This window comes from Leptosomus discolor, chromosome 3 (genome assembly GCF_034619465.1).
Source record: "Leptosomus discolor isolate bLepDis1 chromosome 3, bLepDis1.hap2, whole genome shotgun sequence".
Lineage (NCBI taxonomy): Eukaryota > Metazoa > Chordata > Aves > Leptosomiformes > Leptosomidae > Leptosomus > Leptosomus discolor.
The window spans coordinates 67,284,912-67,312,134 of NC_141393.1; the positions used below are offsets into that span (position 1 = coordinate 67,284,912).

At 38.9% G+C, this 27,223-nt stretch overlaps 1 protein-coding gene across 1 annotated transcript in view; it reads left to right on the forward strand.

Annotated features, from left to right (window-relative positions):
• Nucleotides 1-27,223, forward strand: part of RABGAP1L (RAB GTPase activating protein 1 like) — a 258,884-nt gene that overhangs the window by 125,622 nt on the left and 106,039 nt on the right. The window contains exon 14 of the mRNA XM_086463421.1: nt 19,057-19,170. Within this exon, the coding sequence (XP_086319547.1) occupies nt 19,057-19,170 (114 nt within the window). The remainder of the gene's footprint in view (nt 1-19,056; nt 19,171-27,223) is intronic.

Consider the following 27,223-nt stretch of genomic DNA (forward strand, 5'->3'; position numbering starts at 1 on the left):
TGGTCCACAAAGCTGGTCCTTCGACTGGTAAAAATGTCCCTCTGACTGTATTCTGAGCTTGTGTGGGCTATGTGTCCTCAAATAGGTTTCTGTGATTTGGAAGCCCCTGTGCTGTACTAAAGATAATAGACAGGAATTGTAAGATTGGAGGGGTGAGTGGAGGTGCAAGGGTTGCCTCTTTCAAATTTTAAAATAAAATGGAATAGAGTAGCTCTGTTGGAAGGGTCCTACAATGGTCATCCAGTCCACCTGCCTGAATACTTCAGGGCTGACTAAAAATTAAAGCATATTATTAAGGGCATTGTCCAAATGCCCTTTTTTACCGTCAAAAGTGTTAGATACTTGTGTGATGTATCAAAATGAGATGCAGTTCGCAATGAGTTGTGCAGCTTTATCATCCTTCTGCTCCAAACATCAGATTTTATTACAATAATGTAGTGGGATAGCTGTATTACAGTTCTTATGATGACTTACTACAGTTGTCTGGGTTTTTCCTAATTTTTTTTCACTGTTTCTTATACATGAACTAAAGTTTCAGCAACTGCCAGCAGCACATCCAGTTTTCAGTAAGCCAGTATTAAATATGAGATTCTCTGACTGAGGAGAGATTTCCTCCTCCACTGAACTGAACTGCTCTGCGGGTTTTGCCTGACCTGAAGTGGAGGCACTTCCAAAGTAAGGTTTAGCCACTGCCATAATCTGTGTAAGCAGAATTCAGATTTCTCAAATTTGGTACATAGGGTTGTTTGTGTCTAAATTTAGATGCACATCATATTTTAAGGAAAGAGTATCAGCTGTCCTGTTTTTGACAGTAACTTGTTTGCTTGTCAGCAATAATATATTTTGTAAAATAATTTTGTCCTTATTGTTTAGTGCTTACTTTGCAGTTGTGAAAAGAATATATTTGGGGAGCATGTGATATTCTTCAGGATGTATTTAATCTTCTGACCGTGCTATATGCTCCTTGAAAATTATATACATGTTCTTATAAACACATATGGCATTTAGTTTTAAAACAGTACTAAATACCAGTTTACAAAAAAAAGAGCATAATAAATTGCTTTTTACCCTCTAGGTTATACTTCCCATGTTGAACACTCTAAAACTTGCATGGATCTCATTTTTATGACCCAAATGATCCGAAGTAATGTAGGCTATTAATCCATAAACCCATAGGTACCTAAAGGCTACTAAGTATTCCAGAAGGAACACCCTCTGAAAACAGAAAAAAAAAAAAATAAATTATGTGACTCGTAAATATTGCCTACATAGAAATATGGATGTCACGTATAAATGAATGGAAATGGATGTATAAATGAATGTGTGATGTTATAGAAATGTAAATTCAGAAGCAGTAAGAAGCTATCTTTATTTGAATATTCTCTGATACACATTTATATGCTTTTAAGTAAATCTTTCAATTACAATTTCCTTCCATTTGCAAGTTAACAATTGTACGTGGTGGTAAAAGTGGCAAATAGGCTATTACAACACTGTAGGTTAAGTGTGAGCGAGCTAAGGTCAAATAGATAAGGAATCGCACATTATAGCCAAATGAGATCTGAAAGCATCTCTTAAGAAATGCAATGGTGAAGTATAATGCGAGATACAGTAATGCTTGTTGGAAAGAGTAATGAAAACAAGACTGACCATTTGTTATGTTTAGTCTTTTCAGTAATACTTGTAAGTATCCAGATTAGAACATTGCAGCAATGTTTTCTTTGCTCTTGCTTTCTAGCCGTGATAATTAAGTACAAGAAGTGAGCAGTGGTACCCAAAAAAGCCAATATCCACTTAAATAAGCCCAAAGTATATCAGCAACTTTAAGAAGTTTAAATTTCAATCTACATCAGTTGTTTGTTGTAGGAGTTCAGGAATTCTTGAGACATAAGGATCATTTTGATAGTCTAATGTATTGCTCTGGGGCCATACTTACTGCTCTGGGGCCATACTTGCTTATAGCAGCCTTCCAGTACCTGAAGGGGGCCCACAAGAACGCTGGGGAGTGACAGGATGAGGGGTGATGGTTGGAAGCTGGGAGAGGGCAGGTTTAGACTAGATATAAGGAAGAAGTTCTTCACCCTGAGGGTGGTGAGACACCAGAACAGGTTGCCTAAGGAATTTGCGGATGCTCCATCCCTAGCAGTGTTCAAGACCAGGTTGGATGGAGCCTTGAGCAACCTGGTCTAGTGGGAGATGTCCCTGCCATGGCAGGAGGGTTGGAGTAGATGTTCTTTGAGGTCCCTTTCAACTGAAACCATTCTGTGATTCCATGATTCTAATACACAGAAAGGAAAAAACCCTTTTAATCTAACTAGATTGTGTAGAATTCCTTAGCCTGCATAGTAAAAAACTAATTTGGATTTCCTTTCAAACTGATTGTCATTGATTTAAATTAAGATGAGATATTTGATTTATAGCTTCCTTTTCTGAGTCAATGAGAACTAAACACAATCTATTTTATACTTCTCTCTTATCTCCTGTCCTTTATCTTTTTTTATTTCTTCTTGGTTCTCTCCATTTCACCACCTCTTCCTGTCTTCATTTCTGTCCCTTCTGTTTAATCCTGTTTCCTTCTCTCCCACTTCAGATTATTCTCTGTCCTGTATTTCAGTCCCTGTTTGCTGCTCATGGTCCATTGACTTTTTTGCACAGTGAGAGTCTGATAGAACTTTTTTTCCTGTTTTGCTGTTGACCAGCCTGTTGTAATCACATTTGTAAAGTACTTGAGGTCATTTAGCCACAAGTTGGAGCCTATTCTTCACCTCAGGCAAATATACATATAATTAAGTAACAAAATTTTATGAGAAGTATTTTGTCTGGAAAGCCAAGAGGAAAAAAAAAGGAGGAGGAAAAGCTAAATCAAGGTTACCCCTTCACTGTAACCTTGTCTCTATATGTTATCCTTCATTATACAGCAAAAACGTGTTTGCAGTTACACAGCTCTGAGGGATGCCTTTGCAGCTAGCAGCTGAACTTGATCTGTCGTGATTTATGAGGAGTCATTTTTGTTGGCAGTCTTGAGAAGGCCTCCAAAGTCTCAGGTACCTTCCTTTCCATCCAGACCTGCTGGGCTCTGTGGGAGGCACCTTTGGTGTCTTTCCAGATTTCTGTCATACCTGATTACAGGATGCCCATTTTGTTACTGCTTCTGCCAATACCTTTTTAGATGTTCTTGAGGTGAAAAGGATGTGGTGACAGGGAAGGTACTAAGTCACTTTAATTCTCTGGGGTTTTTTTGTAGGTGGGTTTTGGCAGACTTTGCGGTAGAACTTGGTGTGTGAGAATTAACTGTCTGTGTATACAACCTTATTTAAAAAGTGGGGAAGTGATTTTCTTTGTGTTAAATGTAATGGTCTAGTAACACGGTAAACAAACACTGCAAGTTATAAAATTGTGTTGAATTGATGGTGATGGTATTGTAAGAAAATACACTTGACTTTTTTTCTTGCGGGGGGTGTTTGAACTTCACCGGTGTAGCTTTACTTAAATGTTACATGGTTGCTGGCTTTTAATGTGTACCTTAACATAACTGAGTAACGTAACTGAGCCACGTTATGACTGCAAATGCATGGAAGGTTCTTCTGTAGCATTAAAAACAAGTACTGTCTCATGGTATTTTTTCAGTATTATCCTTTTATATGAAGGGATTATCATCTCTTTGTGGTTTGTTTTCATTTTATCATTATAACTTGTTTTATTCTTCCACGCCTGAGGGTTTATACTGAACTGAGTTGATTGCATCTTATGATGAAAGTAGCTGTTTTCATGTGTCTCATAGTTATTTCTTGTTCCTTATGGGATGGGAAATCATCGATTTTCCTATTTGTATTGCTGATTGGCATAAATGTCAGAGATGCCAAGAAGGGCAGTGTTGGTTCACTTAGAATTAGTGTATTTAAGCAGATTCACTTTTGTTTTGTCACAGAGAGTGTACGCATAGACATTGACAGAAATTTTGTTCACATGTTACTTCTGAAAATGAAGGGATTCAGCAAGATCGTTGCGATGTAACAGTATTATCTGTAAACTCAGATCACCTCCCCATCATAATCAGAATAATTGGAATAACTAAACTTAATAATTGAATAAGAGGTGGACATAGGCTCCCTTGGTTTCTTCCACGTGGAGAGAACAGCTGATGTATCCCTGAAATCTGCTTGTTCCTATATAGTACCTATATGAAGTGCTTGAGAAATGTTCAGATACAGCAAAAAGTAATATATAGAAAACTGGTAACATTTGAAACTAATTTAGGATTATTTTTGTGCACTGTGCTGTCTTTGCACTGTCTCGTCTTTGCTGTTATTGACCCATATGTGACCAGATAAATACTTTCTAATTTCAGTACTGTATTGATCTGCATTTTAGGAGGCACCGAACCTAAAGTGAATTTCAATTTTCAAAGTAAGGATATACTAGCCTTACTTAACTTTTCCTTTTAGTACAATGTTGTGGCATCTCCGTAATTACTTCTATGTTAGGTATAAAGTGCCTGACACGTTGATTGCTTATTTCATAGAATCGTGAAATCATAGATCAATATACAAAGGCAAAAATTGAGCTTCTTTTGATGATTCACACACAGCCCCGTACGTCCCAATTACATGCAGGGGCTCTATAGCACGGTCTTTGCTTTGTCATATGCAGTCATTACACTGCTGTCTCTCAGCTGGGAAGAGTGGGACCTCAGGGCTTATGCTGAATTAAGAAATCTCTGTAGCCTGAAAATGCTGACTTTCCTTGAGAATTGGAGGTGCAGAATGAGATAGCTGACATGCTGGTTTCTAGCACCCTAGAAACTGACTGGCTGGAATGCAGCTTTGCAGAAAAGGACCTGGGGGTCTGGAGGACACTAAGTTGAACATGAGACAGCCTTGGACCCTTGCTGCATAAAAGGCTGGTGGTATCATTCTCCTTTATAAGGAGGAGGATTGCCAGCAGGTTGAGGAAGGGGATCCTTCCCCTCTGCTCAGCACTGGTGAGGCCACAGCTGGAGTGCTGCGTCTAGTTCTGGACTCCCCAATATGAGACATGCACATACTGAGGAGATCCAGCAAAGGGCCAATGAGAAGGTGAAGAGACTGGGGCATCTCTCCTATGAGGAAAGGCTGAGAGAGCTGGGGCTGTTCAGCCTGTAGCAGAGAAGGCTCTGGGGGATCTTATCAATGTGTATAAATACCTGAATGCAGACTGTAAAGAAGACAGAGCCAGGCTCTTCTCAGTGGTGCCCAGTGACAGAAGCAGAAGCAGTGGGTACACAGGAAGCTCCATCTGAACATAAGGAGAAACTTTTCTACTGTGAGGGTGACCAAGCACTGGCACAGGTTGCCCAGGGAGGTTGTAGAGTCTTCACTGTTACAGACATTCAAAAACGGTCTGGACATGGTCGTGAGCAACCAGCTCTAGGTGGCCCTGCTTGAGCAAGTTGGACCAGATGACCTCCAGAGGTCCCCTCCCACACCAAACATTTGTGATTCTTTTCCTTCCAGTATTTTTCCTCATTAGTTCATCTAAAATTGTTTTAAATACTTCTAGCAATAGGCTCAGATATTGACAACTCATTATAAGCCTAGGCAGCATGTGCTTAAGCCTACTTTTAGCTATATGTAGTACTGTTAAGAGGTGAAAGCACCTTTGTGCTGCATTCGCTTTCCTTGTAACTGGGAGATTTGAGGAAAGGGTTGAAGGAGATTTGTAGTCTCCCTGTATCAGCATCTCTAAATTGCTTATGCCTACAATTCATATTGCAGCAAATTCCAGAGCTGCATTTGCAGTATGTGCCACCTCTAGTGGCAGTGGTTCCTCAGCAGAGACCTGGATGACTGCAGTTTCAACAGCTGTCTTCAACGTCTCATACGCCCTGAAGAATCCTGTGAGGAAATGTGCATCAAGTGGTGTCCAAATTGTAGAAGAATAGAACTTTTTTCATGAATTTATTTAAAAAACAGAAGCAAAACAGAATAAAATGTTATGGGCAATGATACACTAGCCTTACTTAACTTTTCCTTTTAGTACAATGTTGTGGCATCTCCATAATTACTTCTATGTTAGGTATAAAGTGCCTGACATGTTGATTGCTTATTTCATAGAATCATAAAATCATAGAACAGTTTCAGTTGGAAGAGACCTTCGAGATAATCAAGTCCAACCTTTGTCCTAGCTCTACCAACACCACTAAACCATGTCCCAAAGTACAACATCTACCTGTCTCTAAAACACCTCCAGGGATGGTGACCCCACCACCTCCCTGGGCAGACTGTTCCAATGCCTGACAACCCTTTCAGTAAAGAAATTCTTCCTAATATCCAGCCTGAACCTCCTCTGGTGCAGCTTAAGGCCATTTCCCCTTGTTCTATCGCTTGTTACTAGGGAGAACAGACCGACTCCTGCCTTGCTACACCTTCCTTTCAGGTAGTTGTGGAGAGCAATAAGGTCTCCCCTCAGCCTTCTCTTCTCCAGGCTAAACAGCCCCACAACCCTCAGCCGTTCCTCATACGAGACATGCTTCAAATCCTTTACTAGCTTGGTAGCCCACCTCTACACCCTCTCCAGCACCTCAATGTCCTTCTTGTAGAGAGGCGCCCAAAACTGGACACAGTGTTCGAGGTGCAGCCTCACCGAAGCCGAGTACAGAGGCATGATCACCTCCCTACTCCTGCTGACATCACTATTCCTGATACAGGCCAGGATGCCATTGGCCTTGGCCACCTGAGCACACTGCTGGCTCATGTTCAGCCGGCTGTCAGTCAACACTCCCAGGTCCCTCTCTGCCTGGCAGCTCACCGGCCCCTCCTCCCCAAGCCTGTAGCACTGCATGGGGTTGTTGTGGCCCAAGTGCAGGACCTGGCACTTGGCCTTATTGAAACTCATGGAATTGGCCTTGGTCCATCGATCCAGCCTATCTAGATCCCTCTGTAGAGCTTCCCTACCCTCAAGCAGATCGACACTTCCATCCAGCTTGGTGTCATCTGCAAACTAAAGTTTTACTAAGGGTGCACTCCATCCCCTCATCCAAATGATTGATAAAGATGTTAAACAGGAGTGGCTCCAGTACTGAGCCCTGGGGGACACTGCTCATAACCAGCTGCCAAATGGATTTAACTCCATTGACCACAACTCTCAGGACTCGGCCATCCAACCAGTTTTTCACCCAGCAAAGCGTATGCCCATCCAAGCCAAGAGCAGTCAGTTTCTCTAGGAGAACGCTGTGGGAAACAATGTCAAATGCCTTACTAAAGTCGAGGTAGGTAACATCCACAGCCTTTCCCTCATCCAACAAGCGGGTCACCCTGTCAGAGCAGGAGACCAGGTTTGTTAAACAGGACTTGCCCTTCATAAACCCATGATGACTGGGCCTGATCACCTGGTTGTCCTGCATGTGCTGCATAATGGAACTCAAGATGATCTGCTCCATCAGCTTCCCTGGCACTAAAGTCAAACTGACAGGCCTGTAATTTCCTGGATCATCCTTCCATCCCTTTTTATATATGGGTGTTATATTGGCTGGCTTCCAATCTCCTGGGACCTCCCCAGTTAGCCATTTATTTGTGGATATTATCACTCTCGATTTACCAATGAAAGACTTAATGCTCAGAAATAGTGCACATTATTCAGTATATCCACAGCCAAATCAGGTTCTGATAGAGGCAGGCATGAAAACCACGTGCTTATATTTCTGTCCTTTTTCCTAACTGTGTAGCTGGCCTTTGTCTTCTGCAATGTACTGTATTCTGAGACTGGAGTAAAGACTTCAAGATCTTGTCAAAAAGTGATTTTGATCTTATGTGCTCCCAAAGAGCCACAGTCTTTAGTCTTATAGTCTGATGTCAATGCCGAGTGATACAAAGGACTGTCAAGTCAACAAACCCACCAGATTTTGGTTTTCTTATATAAAGAATAGAGACGATTACTCTCTAATGGGTTGTTGATCTTAATAGTTCTGGAAGATGAGTGGTTCAAAAAAGTACATACTGCCTAACAGGATGCCTTCACAGTAAAGAAAATGTAAAGGCAGTGTTGTCATAGCAAGTATTAAAATGAAAGCATCCAGGATATCAAATGGTTGCTTGAATTATGTAGCTGTTGTCATGGAGTGGGTCTGAGAGATAACAGAGTTGGTGTTTTTTACTTATTGTAAACATTACAGCTGATCATAGGTCTTGCTGAAGTGTTTCTGTCTGGGTTATTGGAAGAATTCCATTGTTTAAGAAGAGGGACAGACATTTCCTTTTTGAAGAAGCAGTCTGCACGCTTCAACAACTGCAAGCTTAAGAAGCTTTTTAAAATCAATGTATTGTCAAATCTTTATCTGCATACTGCTGCAAAACATTTCCTGCTTTTAAAAAAATCATCATCACTGAACCAGATAAACTTACTTGATATTACAGCATTTTCTCTTTATATTAACATTTTGCCAGCAGCAGCTAAAGGTTAGGGTGTGCTCGGAGGCCCTAGGTAGCTAGGATTTGTTATAATTCTTTCTTAGACCTGGAGTCACTTGTCTTGCAAAGGAAAAGTCAAGCAACTCTGGAAACCAGCATTTAAAAAAAATCTTAAATGGACCAGTTACATTGATGATGTCATCTTTTGATTGCCAAAAGTAGGTTTAATTTCAGAATTCATAAAAAAATGTTGAAAGAAACACTGACTAGTCCGACATCTACTTGGTCAGTGGTGCTGCAGGAAACTAATCTTTTAAGACCTAGGTTTTTAGAAAAGTTTGCTTTTTAAAGGTTTTTTTTTTAAGCATTCATGAGTAACCTGTGTAATGGCCTCCATGGTCAGGTCCACCCCTCGATCACGAGCCCATCTGTATGTTACATCTCTTCCTAGATGTCTGGATGTTTCATGGGCCCATTGAGCTACAAATAGCTCACCCTTACACCCAGTCCAGGTCCACCTGAGCTACTTCAATTTTGGCAGCCTTGTCTACCTGCTCGTTGTTTTGATGTTCTTCTGTAGCACGGCTTTTGGGCATGTGAGCATCTACATGACGTACCTTTAGAGTCGTGTTTTCTACCCGGGCAGCAATATCCTGCCATAGTGCAGCAGCCCAGATGGGTTTACTCCTGCGCTGCCAATTTGTCTTCTTCCACTGCTGCAACCAACCCCATAAGGCATTAGCCACCGTCCAGGAATCAGTATAGAGATAGAGTACTGGCCATTTTTCTCTCTCCGCAATCTCCAGGGCTAGTTGGATAGCTTTTACTTCTGCAAACTGACTTGACTCACCTTCTCCTTCAGCAGCCTCAATGACTTGTCGTGTGGGATTCCACCCAGCAGACTTCCACTTCCGACGGTTTCCTACCACATGACAGGATCCATCCGTAAACAAAGCATAACACCTTTCATCTTCTGATAACTCATTATACGGTGGTGCCTCTTGGGCACGAGCCATCTCCTCAGTCAATGCTCCAAAGTCTCTGCCTTCTGGCCAGTCCATGATTTCTTCCAGGATTCCTGGATGGTTGGGTTTTCCCAGTCGAGCTCATTGGGTGATCAGTGCTACCCACTTACTCCATGTAGCGCTGGTTGCGTGATGCGTAGAAGGCATATCTCCTTTGGACATCCAGTGGAACACAGGCAATTGTGGTGCCAAGAGGAGAGATGCTTCTGTACCAACAACTTCTGAAGCAGCTCAAACCCCCTCATATGCTGCTAGTATCTCCTTTTCAATCAGGTTGTAGTGGGCTTCTGATCCTTGATATCGTTGGCTCCAAAACCCTAATGGTCGACTTCGGGTTTCTCCTGATGTTTTCTGCCAGAGACTCCAGGTGAGACCATGCTCCTCAGCTGCACTGTAGAGTACATTTTGCACAGTTGAGCCTGTCCGGACAGGCCCAAGAGCTACCGCACGAGCTATTTCCTGTTTGATATGCTCAAAGGCTTGTTGTTGCTCAGAGCCCCACTCAAAACAGTTCTTCTTTCATGTTATTTGATAGAGAGGACTCACAAACTGACTATAACCTGGAATATACATTCTCCAGAACCCCACAAGGCCTAGGAAAGCTTGCGTTTCCTTTTTGTTAGCTGGTGGAGACATAATTGCTATCTTGTTGACCACATCCATAGGCACATGACGGCGTCCGTCCTGCCATTTTATTCCTAAGAACTGAATCTCCTGTGCAGGTCCCTTAACTTTGTTTTTCTTTATGGTGAAGCCAGCTTTCAGAAGAATTTGAATTACTTTTTTTCCCTTCTCAAACGCTTCTGCCTTATTGCCCCACATGATGATGTCATCAATGTATTGTAAATGTTCAGGGGCATCACCCTTTTCCAGTGCAGTTTGTATTAGTCCATGACAAATGGTAGGGCTGTGCTTCCACCCCTGGGGCAGTTGATTCCAGGCATATTGGATACCCCTCCATGTGAAAGCAAACTGTGGCCTGCACTCTGCTGCCAAAGGAATTGAGAAAAACGCATTGGCAGTATCAATCGTAGCATACCACTTTGCTGCCTATGACTCCAGTTCATATTGGAGCTCTAGCATATCTGGTACAGCAGCACTCAATGGTGGCGTCACTTTGTTCAGGCCACAATAGTCTACTGTTTGTGCTAGCATGCTGCCAAGCTCCTTCCTCCTCCCCACAAAATAGCTTCCCCAGCACAATAAAGCCATCAATGTGAGACCAAAGCACATAGCTACTGTTTGTGCTAGCATGTTCCCAAGCAGAGCAAAATAGAGATAAGCACTGCAACTAACAAACTCCGTGACCGGCACAGGAGTTTGCCACTTAATAGCTACTACAGCTACAGCACACTTAATACAAACCTGCTGTTATCGTGCCCCACGTTGGGCACCAAAGACTGTGGTGTTTTGGCCCTGGCCAGATGCCAGGTGCCCACCAAAGCCACTCTATCACTCTCACCCCCTCAGCTGGACAAGGGAGAGAAAACAAAACAACAGGCACGTGGGTCAGATAAAGACAGTTTAATGAAGCAAAAAGCTGTGCGTGGAAGCAAAAGCAAAATGAAAGATCTTATTCTCTACTTCCCGTCAGCAGGCGATGTCCAGCCACTTTCTGGGAAGCAGGGCTACGGTACGCATAGCGGTTGCTCCGAATGACAAACGTGAAACAAATGTCCCCCCCTTCTTCCTGTTTTTCCCAGTTTATATTGCTGAGCAGACGTCATGTGGTATAGAATATCCCTTTGGTCAGTTTGGGTCACCTGTCCTGGCTATATCCCCTCCCAATTTTTTACCCACCCCCAGCCTGCTGGGGAAAGATTGGGGAAGCAGCCTTGGTGGTGTGTGAGCCCTACTCAGAAGTAGTCAAAACACTGGCATGTTATCTAGCTGCCACTGCACAGCACGATGAGGGCTGCATCTCAGGCAGACCCATTACAAGCATTAACTATTTTTCCTTTTTATGCTTCTTGTATTCAAGATTTCTAGGCACTTGTTTAAAATTGAAGTAAGTTTCATAGCACCGTCAATTAAAGTAGATAAATACGAGTCAGGACTTCAAATATGCCACCTTTTCCATTTTCTGTAAACAGTTTCACATGAGTTTTCCACAGCGATCTGATATAGGTGCAGTTAAGTTGTTTGTTAGAAACAGGACTTACCTTTCTAGTTGCTTCTAGAAAGTACCCAATGAGTTGGTGGTAGAGTCAGAAGTATTTGAATTTCGAATTACAGATTAATCTCAAGAACATTTTTTTCCAGCCTTTACAAATGCATTTGTGTCTGTAATAGAAGAGTCATAATCAGAAACCTAATCTAAAAATCAGCAAACCACAAGGAACTTGGACAAAATTAACTTGCTATGTGGATAAATCTGTGGGTTACCTTTTTACTTGTCTGTTTATGAGATAGTGCCTATACACATTTCAGAGAAAGAAGGTGAAATGATGACAAGTAAACTGGATTACTTGCCTTTTACTTGGTCTAACATATCTTCATGTCCTCTGGAGTGGCCAACCTTCCTAAGTAATAGCTATTAAAAACAAGAGCAAATCTAAGACAAAATCCAGTGCTTAAAATATTCTCTCCAACCTTTAACAATAGGATGCTGGGTATCATATCTGCTAAAGATCGTGTGACCCAAATAAAGCCCCAAACATAATAAAATGAAAATTGAAATACTGTGATATCTACAAACAGATGTGCCTGGCCCTTCATGCCAGCTATACATATGGACACCCCCACCCCCCCCCTAAACTCCATCAGCTAGTGTACCAACAGCCTTATCTCTTGTGGGAGATCAGGGGGCTTTCAAGATAAGTGTTGTAAGAGTAACACTGAATTCACAGCATACCATGCCAATGGCAAAAAATTTAGCCTGGTGTGTTCAAAAGTTGATCTCTTGCCCAGTAGCACAAACAGCATTTTTCTTTTGACATCTTTCAGAAGGGGCATGGCAGAGTAAGGAGAATAAATTATGTATCAGTAGCGTACAAGAGAGGGAGAGTGTACAGAATAGGAGAGGGAGAAGGAAAACAAAACATAAAGATAGCGAAGGTCATGGATATTTTTTGGTTTTCAGAACAAGAGAGTATGCAGAATTGATTGTTTTGTGTCTGATCTAGTTTTGCTGTGATTTTTTTACAGAAAAATGTCATCTGGGCTGTTGCTGATTGATAGGTCAGCCCTATTAAGATCTGAGCTGTTTCTGCCTTATCTCTGTACTGCTACAATATCACTTTCTTTTTTATAGCTACACACAGAATAATATTTGCATAGGTATCTTTATTATCCTAGTACTACCTTTTTCTTCTGTGTGGTCTTTAAGAATCTTGGAGTTGTCATTCTCTGTGGTCCAAGTCTACCTTGTCCAGCATCTTGTAGCTGAAAACTATCAGCACCAGCTTCTGGGAGGGTTAAAATACTCATGCTGGGCAGTTGTTCAGTGTGTCCACATCAGGGCTCCTCCTCATTCCAAGTAGTTTTACGATTGACTTTAGTTGTTGAAAGAAATACAATGAGAGCCTTTCAAAATGAGCATCATTCCCTATTCCTTGGCACTCATGTGGCTGATCATATGAATAACAGAACAGTTCATAACAAGCTCTTGGCCAATCCAGTCCCAGTGGTACTGTATCTAAAACGTTTAGGGTCCCAGCCCACAAGCTTTCTAACAATTAGAGAATTGGGTATTTAGAAGTGATCAGTAATTTTGTGTTCTTAGTCTAAAAAAGACATGTTGTAGATGCTTTTCTGAGGATCCTGTCTTGGGAATTCTCAAAATTTGAGGCATGAGCAGCTGCGCACTACCTTGTCAAACGCAACTTGAGAAGAATGAGAGGTAATTTGATAAAAGAAGATGTCTACTTCTTTGGGCAGAGCTATATTAGTAATTCAAAATATTACACTGACTAGAAAAGAGAGCTGTTGACAATAAATTTAGATCCAGGCTTGACCTGCTAGAAGCCCAGGACTTCTCGGATTTGAACTATTGATTTGACCCCCTGTCTGGTAGGACTGTTGTTTCTTTCTGCTTGTAGAAAATGGTTTTGCCCAAGCAGCAATAAATACAGCTGATAGTGAGCCAGAATTTGCAAAGTTCAGCTGACCAGTGGACTAACCTAAATATTATGTTTGCTTTAAATATCTTGATATGTAACTGTTAAAAAAAAGTCTCTAAAGAATAATCCCTTGCTTTTTTCTGTTTGTTTCGCTGTTAATTAGTACTCTTTGAGTATTATATGTTCTCAGCTGAATAAAAGCTGATGATGATTGAAAGAAAATCTTATTTCTAGAAAAGAGCTGAACTACAAGGTATGTATTATAAAAATGCTACACAAGAACTGAGCATAAGCCCAACATCTTTTATTCAATGTTTTTAAAAGGAAGAACTATTGATTTTTTTTCCCAAATACTGATTAGTAGGGAACCTGGGATTTTCTTGGATCACACGTTCTGCTTGGAGGATTATAATGGGTATGGAAAATGATGAGAGGAAAGGAGCTGATGATGTGTATATGTATATGCGGGCACAACGTGATGCCAGGTTCTCTGAAAGCATGAGTTTGGGAGGACATCATTAATAACGAGGGGCACAGCTACATGCCAGTTAGGCAGATCATTTCAAATCCATACTGCCTGACTTAATCTATTTTGTATATTTTGTATTTGCTGTCTATTTGTGATTGTGTTTTAGAGAATTTAACCTTATTACTCATATTCCCGTGTGCACATGCATGGAACGGTACAGGACCACAAAGAACTTTAAGGAACAAAATAAACAATATGCAAAAAAATCTGTTCCTTCAGCTAAATACTTAGGGTACTGAAACTGTGTCATAATGTCTAATAATGTCCACTTGGCTAGTCAATATTTAAATTTACAGCTTTTCAGGATTAAGAGGCATGGATTTATTGAGGATACCTCTCACTCCCACTGTCAGTGGTTGATGTGTTTCCATCTTGTACACCTCTGACTAAACAAGAGTGATGAACACCTGCAGCAGCCTGAGAGGTTCTGCTTTCCGCATACAGAGCGTAGAAAAGTTTCCGTATCTAATCCTGAAGGAGCATGACACCGTATTTCCAGGGCATGGTAATTTTAGATGTTGAAAGCCCATTCTGAATTTTATTTTTTTCCCTTTTCTTCCTTTCCTCGGTACTCTGGATTCTGGCTGTTTTTAGCTAGTGAAGAGATGGAGCACAGGTGGGACAGTCTGATGCAAAATTAGCTGTTTGAACCTCACCAGAGATGTAGACCTTTTAAATGGGCAGGTTGTACTGAGTCTCCAGCACATACAAATCATATTGGTTTTATGTGTAAACATGTATGATAAAACCAAACTTGAAGGAGTTTAAAATTAGATATAAACCTTTGGAAGCTAAGTACAATATCAAAATTGCCTACTCATATGCATAATAATGTATTCTTGATCACACATAGTTCTGTGGTTTTGGGTTGCCTTCTTCCCAGGATCTCTGCCTTGTTGAGTACAGAAGGAATAGTACTTACCTAATGAGCAGCTTTTTTTTTTTTTTTTTCTTTCTTCCCCCTTACTATTTTTCGTGGTGTAACACTGTGCCTTACTATATACCACTCAGATCGGGATTTGAGGATGAAGTTATTATTTTCCTCTTTGGCACTTCTGTAGGACTCATCACTGCGGTATTTCAGTGCTTCAGATGTTAATTGATTTTCGTAACATCCTACTGAGATGGGGAATTATTATTAACCAGGGAAATGGAGCACAAGGAGATTGAGGTCAGAAGTGCTGCTCAGTTTGAATGTCAGGTTTGACACACCTGTGACCTGCTTTATTAGTTTTTTAGTATTCACTTAAAACTCTTGAATTCCTTTAGTTGCAACTGTAAGTAAGTATGCATTTTTCCATATTGAGTCAACAGCTGTATTACAGGCAGCTGTGTAGTAAGGAAAACTCAGGTTACCACTCATGGAATTTTTTGCGTTAAGTGATGCGCCTGGTTTCATGCAAGTAATTTTGGGCAGAAGCGGGGAAAGGATTTGAGGCTGAACACAGCATTGAGATGTTGTGCTGCAAGAAATTTTTCTTTCTTAATACATTCTTCTGGCTCATACCATACTTGTCCTCCAGTTCTTGCAACAAAGGAAGCAAGGCTCAGCCTACAGGAGTCTCTTCTGCTCCATAACCACAGTTCATCACCAGAATGGGTACACTCATGACGAGAAATGAGTAGAGGTCCTTTCTGTAGTGTGTGTGAAATGTTCTTAATTAAAAAATAGTTCCTGATGTAGGTGCATAAAGATTGCCCTATGTTTCCTAATTTTGAGTGCCTATGTAACCTTAATTTTATTTTAATATTTATTTATTATAAACAGTTTTCTGTTCTCTTCTGTATTTCTACATCAGTCTGCCTTCTGGCATCAAATGTCCACATTCAGCAGTATCTTCATAGTTTAAAATGGCAGTGATGCCAAGGAGTCAGTATTCCAATACAGTTGCTTCACAGTTGCAGAAGTTTAGCTGTTTTAAAAGTAAGACAACTCAAACTAGGGAGCTTGTTCAGTAGGATGTCAGCTGTCATATAGTTGACATGTGAAGATAATTTTTTTCCTCTGTAGAATATTGTTTCTCTGAGTTGGCAGCACAGAAATGATTATTAGAAGTGAGAAAGATCATTAGAACTCTGAATGCTTTGATAGCCATCTCACCTTAGCTTTTTTTATAGTAAATTAATCATGACTATCAGAAGAATAAAAATTCTCTGAACGCCTGAATTAGGATTACTGTGAACTCATCTGCTGTGGTACTCCTGAGAAGAGTGCTATCAACAAACTATCTGGAAAAAGGTAGAAACTGAACCAAAATATTTTTTAAGTATTTTAAGAAGTAGTTCTAGTCTGGTCTTCACTCTAGACTAATTTCTTGTTTCTCTTAGGTTGTGGGTTTCTCGTATTTCAGGTGGATGTTGTCTTTTGAGGAGGTGTTAATTCTCCTGCCTTTCAGCTTAAATTTTAGTTTGGGTCCGTTTAATTGTTTTCCTCTAGTTTTCTAGAAGTATCTATTGTTAATAATGCTGAAGGAAGACTCTGCTTCAGGCTGCTTTTAACTCAGTGAATTTGCATTGGGGCCTTTACACAAATATTTTTTGGTCCTACCTCAGACATCTACCTTGTGAACTTCTGTGTGCTCAATTATATATTGGCCTCTCAGTTCAAGAAAAGATAGAAATAGGGATAGGGAAGTCAAAGATAATCTCTCTGCTTGACAGAAAAGTGATGTATGTGCTGGACACAGTGGCCTTCCTGTAACGTTCTTTAAAATACCTGGATCTTTTCGAATTTGTGCTGAAGAATTAACGTAACAGATTTTTATGATAGACTTGATAACTGATCTGTATTGGTAGACCTTAAATGCTGTTTAAGGCATTTCCTTACAATGTAACTAAATTGTCAGATCAATCTGGGAGAAAGACTGCAGTTATTTAGCCTTTCTTGTGTTTGAAAGCCATTTAAATGAAAATACTCATTAAAGAAGTCTGATGAGAGAACTGCTTATTACTAAATTTTTATTATTGTTCTGTGTTTTACTGCATGTGGTTTAGACTGTGTGGTTAGTTTTGTTTGCTAATAGTTGCACGATGCTTAGATGTCCTGAATATCATGATAACCCTATGAATGCACAAAAGTGTTTATTTTCTCCAATAGTACCAATTAGCATAATAAAAACATCACCGCTCTTTGTAAGCTTTCCTTTTCTTAACACTTAACAATATGCCTGGTATTTTACAAAATGCAGATCGTGTTATTGTCTTGTACTAAAGAAGTTATTTCAAGCAAAGGGAAAGCCACGGTTGAGATCACTGAAAATTAGGACATTGTAAATGGATAGATTAATGATAGCAAAGATTCTGAGAAGCTGTGAGCTTTAGGGAGAGATTTGAGAGAGAAGAAAGAGGAACACTTCTACATGCAAGGACTGGAAGACTATGCCAAGTGCAGAGAGGGATGTGGAGGAAAGATGAAGCCATAGTTTAACATGGAGAGTGGAGAGAACGGAAGGAAATGAGAACTCCAATGATAATAGAAGATAACTAGATTTTTTTAAAAACCACAACCTTTTTTTTCTTACTTATCTGTGATACTCAGTTGAATGTTGTTAGAAAACATATTAAAGTGATGTTTATGCTCGTTGTGACTATAACTATTTTCTTAGCTGCTATTGAAGTGAATGAAGAAATACAATGATGGGTTTTCATCCCTGGGGTAGCCTGATATAGCCCAGATAACATCTTTGCATGTATTGGCTATGGATGGGCCCAAAAGGGAACTGCAGCTGGGATTTGTTGTGGGCATCTGGCTGAGTCCCCACAGGCAGCTGCATTACTGTATGGCGTAGGCTCACTGTAGAGGCTTTATGAGATGGGGAAACCACCTAAATTCAGGAGATTACCTGATTGCTGACTCCAGCAGGTGTAAAGAAGCTTTTTTATGGAATGTCCTGGATTACAAACTCCAGTCTGAGGGTTTAGAAGCTTTTCTATGGCAGATATTTTGTTTTCAAGGTAAAAATGTTTATATATGATTTATTTTCTAAGTTGCAGGTAAGGATTCTGTTGGTTTTTACTTTAGGGTTACAAAGGTGATAGAGAAAAGCAGTGTTTGTATTTACCAGCCTAAAGGTACTATCTCACACTGAGGGTAACTGGAACCTGAAGATAATTGATTAACTTATGGTTCCAGCCCTGACATTTTGATACCACTTTCTTATACACACAGTGGTATTTCTCAGGTCCAATTGCAACAATTCCCAGCTTTTTATAGAAATGCAGTATTGTAAGCAATTGCTTCTTTATCTACAGAACTAGGTATGCCCAGAGGCCAACTCAGTTGCCTAAACATGGGCATTTGGTGTCATTTTAGCTGTCTTTGTATAGGCAGATCATTCACATGGAGCTTGCAGAGATGACGCAGCACTTAGAGCAGACTTGTATCCTTCTGCAGCAGCAGCTGCTTACCAGGCAAGATTATCTTCAGGCTTCTAAAATGACATCTGACACCAATGTTTAGGCACCTGAACTTATCCTTAGTTGTTAATCAATGTAAAAATATAATTGAATTGGAGATGGTAGCAGGGAAAGATACAGGATTTATCTGAAAGTGTAACATTTTCTGGTACTTCTTCTGGTTTTGTTCTATTAAAGACCACTTAATGGTAAACTCTGAATGTTTCTAAGTAATAGTTCCAATTTGTAATTACCACTGGTTTTGTGGTAGATTGATATACATTTTAAATTAATACCTCTAAGCTTGCAAGACAGAGACAGTCTAATTTTCTTTTCTTTTTTTTTTACTCCCAGAGAAAGACTTTAAGCATATGTGGTAAAAATGCACCTACAATTAAATAACTAGTTATTTCCTGTGAGTTTGAACTGTAAGCCTGAAGGACAGAAGACATGCCACATTGCTGTTGTTAAACTGTCAAATTATTACTGCATATGAGACTAGAGGATTTTCAGTTTCTTCTCAAAGCATTTTTGGAGGATGAGTCAGTAAAGCAGTTATCTAATGTATCCATGTTGACTGCACATTGAATTTTATGTTCTGTTATGTTTAATTACATTGTTGCCAGGCTAATATGTCAGATTTCTCTCTCTTTTTTTTACAGGATTCTGCTCAAGAGAGTGTCATTACACGAGATATTCATCGTACATTTCCAGCACATGATTATTTTAAAGATACAGAAGGAGACGGTCAGGAATCTCTATACAAAATCTGTAAGGTACAGTCAGTACTCTGCATTTTAAAATGTGTTCCTTATTTTGCTGTGACTGTACTCTGCCCTGCTAACCCTGTTCTGATCCAAGTCACTAATCAATAACGTTTTAAAGTTTTATTTAGATTGCATGTGGAGAGCGTAGTGTTTCTGCAATACTGGATAGCCTGAAGTACTTTTTATAACCTTACATTTTGTCCCTTCTGAGATGCATATGAGAAGAGTGAGGCTCAAGCTAGCTTTACTAATGAGCAGGTTGATATCAGAGGTCCGCTTCAGAGAAGTGTGGTGTAGTAGGACTTTTTTTGCTCTGTAGTAGAGCAATTTTTAGAGGAAGAGAAACCCTCACATCAGGCTCTGCTATGAGGTTGAGCAAGAATGTCTCTAGCTAATTATCTGGAGAACAAGTTAGCTGACCTTTTCCACAAGCAAGGTGTGTGCATAGGTTTTCACTCATAGCTCTCAGATCACCTCTGATCAAAGAAAACTCTAATTTTTCCCAGTTTGAGGTACTGAATGAACAGATTTGTCCAGCTTGTACAGAGAGACTTTTGTTGCTCAGGAGAGATCCAGGAGGTAGAATATTGCAGCTAGATAGAGAATTCTCTGGCTGTCAGTTGCAGATTTTATTGTGTTTCTGGCAGTCAGTTTTCATTTTACAATTTTTTTCTACATGTAGAATAAATGATCGCCTTAGACAAAGCCATTTCCACTTCCCTTCTTTTTCCTTGTTACTCTGTTTCCTCCTCCAGTTGATTAATAGACAGAAATGATGGAGTTGTCATAACAAGCAGAAAAGAGTGTCCTGCCTTTGGGGTATGATGATACATATTCCTTTTCTCCAGATGAATTCTATGGTGATACAGACTCCTATTCAAACAGTAATTTGGATGACTGTTAAATATAGCTGCTTAGGCTACATATATTGAAGTTCATTGTCATGAGTAATTCACATTAAAAAAAAAAAGTAAAAAATAAAGGAGCAGAGAGAACATTGAACCAATTATACTGATTTCTCACTAATCTTGGAGGGCTCTAGAGGGCTAGAAGAAAACAGTTCCTGTGCCAATCTTTGAAAAGAATAACTAGGACAATGCAGGTAATTGTGGGCTTGTCAGTTTGATATCAGTTAAGTGAAAAATGATGGAATAGCATTCTGCTTATCAAGAATTAAATGTGAGAAGTATATTATAATGCATGCCTATGAGTTTACTGAAAATAGATCTTGACAAACTAATACAGAAAAAAAAATGAAAACAGGTTTCATTGCTGAAGGTAATTTTGCTGGAATTCTGTAGATCGTGTAGCCTGCCATGCAAAAAATTTGTAAATGATGGACAAGTTAGAACATGAGCAAGATACACGTTAAAGAATTAAAAAACTGGCTAGCTAAGCAAGTTACTAAACATCAGCACTGAATAAATGTATTTCAGACAAGGCGTCCTGAAAATCGCTTGTTCGTTCAATGTGCTCTGGTTAGTCACCTAAAAGAAAACAGAAAAATCATTTCTGATAAAGATACCTTGATGACACAGAGAAAAAGGGAATGGTAAATAATGAGGTGTTAAAGGATGTAGAGATAGATGAATCTTGATTAGGAATAGGATGACCCGAGTAACTCAGTATTTCACAGCTGCAGCAGCTGCTGTTGATTACTGTGTCCAGAATTAAAGATGGCTACTTCTGCATTGAAAAGAATCTGTAAAAGTTCCATGAGGATGATGAAGGGATTTGAGAACATACTTTGGAAAAAACACCTCTTTTTCGTGAATGAGTATCTCAGTCTATTTTGTTTAATAAAGAGAAGATAAAGGAGTGAATCTATCTGAACTAGGAGCAACTTAGGGGAATTATCTGTCTAGCAGGCAGCTTCAGAGAGGCAGAGATCTCAGACATTCCTGGGTTTTCTGTAGTAAAAGTGAAGAATTCTACTTGTCTTCCAATGCTGGGATCCTTCCCTGCTCTCCGGGCCTCTACTGCTCCTGTAGAGAAAGTTGCTGCAGGTGTTGATCCTCTTTTCCTGAAGGATCTCGATCAGAGGCCTGTCAGTGTGTTCGTCAAGTTGAAGGCTGCTTTTCCTGTGAAGCGTTTTCTATTTATCTGCAGTTGAATGACCTCTGCCACTTTGCTGCTTTCTCTTGGTATGAACACGTTCTGTGTAGTATCTTTGCAGTCAGCTTTCAATTTACTGCTCCAAACGCTTTGTCTCATCAGCAGTCTTTGTTGTTGTGCTGGTTTTGTGTTCTATGTGATTTGTGAATATTTTCAACAGCATCAGCCCTAGCACATCTTTCTGTAAGGCTCTGTGGGTGAGAACTGACTGTTTATTCCTACCTTTTGCTTTCCTACCTTTTCCTTTCTATCCTGTAACCAATTATTTAGGTGCATAAGAGGACCTTCTATGGCAGCTTAGTTCCCTAAATGCCTTTGGGAAGGGATCTTGTTGCAGGTTTTCTAAAAATCCTAGTAGACTCTATTGACTGCCTCATTCTTTTATGTGCCCATTGGTTTGAAGAAGGATTTGGTGGAACAGCAATATCCAATCTTAAGCATTGAATTATTCATAAGTTTACTGATTTTATTCTTGACTGTTTCTACCTACTTACCAATACTGAGATCAGACACAACTGCTATGTAGATTTCTAGCAGCAACTTTTCCTTCATCCTTGCACTGCTTTCTTAAATTGCTATGGCCATTCTACAGATGACCTGTCTTTGGACAGGTCTGACTGGACCTTGAGTTTATGATTGATGTGGTGAGTTTTAGAGAAATATTGTTAAAAGCTAATTAATTTGCTTATAAACTTGTCATTCCATTGGAAAAAAAAAAATCAATAATCTGTGTTGAAAGTAATATTGTGACTGCTTTATATTGCTAGTATAACTTTTAACAGAGGTGCTATGCACTCGTGCCCTTCTTCTGATATGAAAGCAAGGTATTTGAAGAATGGGATTATTGAATAAGGCTAGGAAAGGTCTGTCCTCAAGTGGGAGGGTAAAAGCTGAAGAGCATTTTCTTCATTCCCCACTGAAATGAGAGATGATCTGAGCTGTCAGATAAAAAGGAAAACCATTAAAAGCTCACTGCCTCATTTTAACGGGTCTGTCAGTTTTAGTTCCGTCTCTTAATCTCTTCTTCAGAACAGTAGGAAATCAGGAAAGATGGAAACTTTTTCAGTTGCAGAACATTTATGTGACAAAGTATCTAAAAATAAACTTTAAGGCTGACAATGGTGATAAGGAATGAAAAGAGTTCCAGATTCTAGATTGGAGATTTCACTTGAGGACATAGCATAAGCTAGATTTTTACAGAGCGTTTAAACATCTTTGGGAAAATAGTTCTGTTTCTTGCACACTTTCTGTTTAAATACTATATGAATTCTAGCTCTATTTAAAGAGCTTATCCTCTGCATTACAATGCATAACAGAATAGTACTCTCGACCTACTTCCATGCGTGCATATGTAGTTAACAGCTCAATGCTCCAGGGAATCAAAGCACTTGGCAGAAATAGTCCTCTCAACTGTTTGGAGAGTATGCAGTGCAGAATTTAACGTGAGATGTATTTTCTCTAATTTTCTGATTAAAGTAACTATTATTTGACAACCAACCACTGTGACTTTACTAGGAGAAAGGGAGTGTGTTGCAGAGAAATCAATCAGGTTAGCTAGGTAAGCGTTCTTACTAGGCAAACTGGAAAAATAGACACAGTGTTTCCTGTTTTTCTGCAAATGGTTGAATTACTTTTCAGAGATTCAAAGTTGGTGTTAGCGTTTTCCAGTAAACAACGGCATTATGGAAAGATATGAATCATTTGCATCATAATGTATTTTGTTACTAAATACTTAGGTCCTTGCTTGATCAAATTTGTAGTTTCTTCCTAATGCCAGTCATACTTGCCTGAAGGTTTTATGCACAGGATCAGTGTGATAGCTGGTTTACTGTGAAACAAAACACTCATTGTTCCAATGTCTGTCTGTTTTAGTTGTCGTTCCAATGTCTGTCTATTTGTTGGTACCCACATTAGTAAAGGGAATAATGGACTGTTTTTCTAGCAAAGCTAATACTGAATGCGCTCCAATATTGGTTTTTTGGCTTTCTTCGCTGTATAATTGAAATGAAAATGTCTTTGAGTTGCTCTTCTGTGACCAGTAGCTTCTATAATGTGATAAGCTGTGAATGATGGATTACTCTTTGGCTCACCCTTCAGCATGGCAGAACTGTTGCTTAGTGCTGTCCTGTAAGCTGATTGTCTAACTTTCATCCTTTTTTTTACATCTTCATTTCCATTTCATTGCAGCATCTTTTTTCAGATGATCACCTCTTTTCAGTGTGCACATATTCTTCCACATTTTTCAATCCTTAGTATCTCCTCAGATTTTCAAATGGGAAATTTCAGTATTTGTCCACCTAGGTTTAGTTATTTGTCAGAGAGCAGATCTCTTTCTTCCCATAGGAGTCTTTTGCCAATTTTAGAATAAATGTAGGAGCATAAACAGAATCAGTTAAGAATTATTTTTCATTTATTTCTAATTGTTTATTTTCTTTGCTCCTGGGTTGAAGAGCAATTTTAGTAAATATTGTTGTATTGTTTCATGCAAAGGATTTTAAATGTTATTTTGTCTTCTTCAATTTACATATTAATAAGGTTCCTTCTCTGTGCATCTGTGCTCAGTAAGGAAGCAGTAGTACTGTTGTTGCATATGGGGTTTCTGCTGAGACTGTGCTAGTGGAAAGGTCAGGATGGTGAATCTTGAATGCTGGAAAGAGACTAAAGGCTTTAGTATGTTCAGAAGCTTGGCTGAATAAATGTGAAGATTTCTTCATTCTCTTGGTCCTTATAGCTCTGGAGGAGGCTTATTGTATAACATACACGTGCCTCTCCCTGATGTCAATAAATGATTAACTCATTTCTAAAAATACAGTTTTCAATTAACACAGAAATTCCTTGTATAATGTGATACATCCTAAATGCTGCAGTCATAGGAATATTATTACTTTCAGACTGGTTAGCCTTATATTAAATTTAGGTATGCAGTTTTAAATTATACTATCACTAAAATTATTCAGCCACCAAATCATAAAATACCTTATTGACTGAGAAGTCTGCATCAAAGTATGGATTTTTTTCTTGAGACAGTCTGTTTCTCAGACACCATATAAGTCTTTTAACTCTACTAAAATGAACTTCAACACAGAGCCATGTCTGTGTCAAACATTGAGTAGATTCCCTGGATCATTTCTATGATTTTGACAGCAACACAAAGGTAAGTAATGAGAACAAATCAGGCTTGTAATTCTCCTCCCAAAAACTTGCATTGAATTCCTGTTATGTTTTCCTTTTTCCTGGGACACAGGTGCTGGATATCTCATATGACTATTAACAAGCGTTGTCCCACTGTGCCCGTCACTTTTTCAGAGAAGTGTGTGTTTCCTGTGCCAGGAAACATTATTACTGATAAGAGAGATACCGTTATTGCAGATGAGAGTTGGATATCTGTAGAACCTTTCCCTCTGCATTGCTGTGAAGTGTGGAGGGAAATGAAAGCTCTGGAAATGTAAGACCTTTGTATGAGGCAGACACTAGAGAAATATTTTTCATGAGCTCTCTTTAGTTTCTAATGTAATTGTAACGTTTGGTTTCTAATGCCATTGAGTTACTGTGGTAAAGGCAAATTGGCAATGTGATTGTAAGCTGATCTTTGCAAGTTAGTGTTTTGCATTTTGTTGTTTTAGGTACAATTGAACCTTCCGCAAGTATAAGCAATGATTTTCATGCTTATAAGGATGCAAAATGATGAAAACCACTTCATTCTGGAATTTGAGGCATACTCTCTACTCTTCCTTTTTAAAAACTGCTGGGACTCATACACAATAGTTGCAGAAATCCCAACCCCGAGCTTTTAAATTCAAATCAGCAACCTTTCCAGTCATCTTTTAAATGCTACTTACTTGGAATTTTTCTCTCTACAGAAGATTCTGATCTTGGGAGAATTTCCTCCATTCATTATTTTAGAGAAGAATTTCTGTCCATCTCTGGATTCTTCATTTGCTTTCCCAACATGCAGGTGGTTCTCTATCATTAACTTTATTTGAGGAGACTCTTGCTTCCGAAGTATTCACTTTGTGATGGTGTTGTACAAATAACTACATAATAGTTCTCTTCAGAAAAGAGATAACTATTAAAAAGATGTTTTAATTCATGAGGTCTTCATTTAGTTAAAGTGTATGAAAGTAGGCTTCAAGTCAGAATCTTCATTAAGTCCCATTTATGAGACAGAGAATATTTAAAATCTCAGCTAACTGGAGTATTGTGATTGGAGATTCCCCAAGAGCTTAAGAAAATAATAACTTAAAAGACTGCAACATTGTCACAGGTTGTCATGGGAAAAATCCCATTCTCTTGAAATTACAAAGTTACAATGACTGCAACGGCAATAGGGGATTTGGGATTTGCTTTGTTTTCGTATTTCATGTGGAAAGACAAAGTTAATGCTCCTCGGTCCGTTAAAAGGATAAATCTTAAATAATTAATCTTAGATCTTTTGTTAATAATATAATATTATGATGGTATCTGTAGGCAGCATCCTTATGTTTGAGGATATTTTGGTTAATTACATCATATTTCAGCAATATTAAGTCCCATACATTACTTAAAACTAAAACAGTATAACTGGAAATGTAATATGCATAAAGCTTCAAATATCTCTTTGCTTTGGGCAAATACAATGGAATCATGTAGATTTTTAGAGACTTCATTAAAAAATACATCTTTAGTTCGCCAGGATTATGATGCTTTGACTTAACAGCAGAATCGTTCTCACTTTGATCTCATTCTCATACAGAACTGAACTTAGTATCCAAGTACCTGATAACAGCTGTTTATGAAGATCAGATCTTGGGGAAGGACCTAGTGGAAATGAATTTCAAAAAGCAAGCACATCAAGCAGTTAATATTTTTTTCATAGTTGTTGGTTGCTTCAGAGATTTCTTAATGATGCCATCCTTTTACTGGAGCCCTCAGACATTTTTCTCCTATGTATCCTATGTGTATCTGTGTCCCCTAATTAATTTGAAAGTTCTTTTTTTAAACCAAATTATCCAGTATTTATTGATTTGGAGTTCTATGGATCACCTCTTTTTACAAATGTTTCAAATTTGTCATCTATTCTTCTGGTTTAATCAGTCAGTTAATGGTTTACGAGTTTACTTCCCCTCAAGGTTTTTGGGTGAATAGTGTCTGTTATTAATAATTTTTTAGTATTTTTACTCCTTGTAATTTATCATCTCTTCTGATACTCAGTTAGAGACAGATGCTTCAACACATCTCCTGTTAGAAATGGTTCCAGCAGGATGACAACCCCTGTGATTCTTCTGTAATAAAACAGACACAAGGATAGTTCATGTGGATTTTCTGCTATACTTTAAATACTACTTTTCTACCTTGATCATATATTTTCCAAGTAGAGGCTTAGCCTTCCTGCTCTGGATGAATTTAAAACAGATTTATTACTAGTTTTAATGTGTTTAGGAAGTTGATTATGAAAACATTTCTTGGTCTTCCTTCATATTTTTATATTTCATGCAGAGTGAGGATTTTTTGCACCCTCCCAGTTTTCCATTTTTTGCTGTAATTTCAACTTCTTTCACTATCTCAAAAGGAGTATCTTTTTATTTCTGATAATTTTCTTTACTTTTTAACCTGTCAGTTTTGGAGGCAGTTTTTTTGTTCCAATGTGTTGGTTTCTCGATAGTTATTTCAAAACTTGTTTGGATTAATTTATTGCTGTTTTCAGCTAATTGTTAGCTATTGTGCTAATAATGTTTCTCACAACAGAGAACCCCACATACTGATAATTTGCTATTAATTTTTCAGCCTGGATTTTTTTTTTTTCAGTAAAAGTGTTGTTACATAGTATGAAGAAATCATAAATCAATTTTATTATTTGTAATTCTGCATATCTGTTTCTAAGTGGAGCTAGCCTTTCAAAAGCAGAAATAATACGTCTTTTAGAAATGCTACAGAAATAAAATATTAGGCATCCATAAACTGATAGATT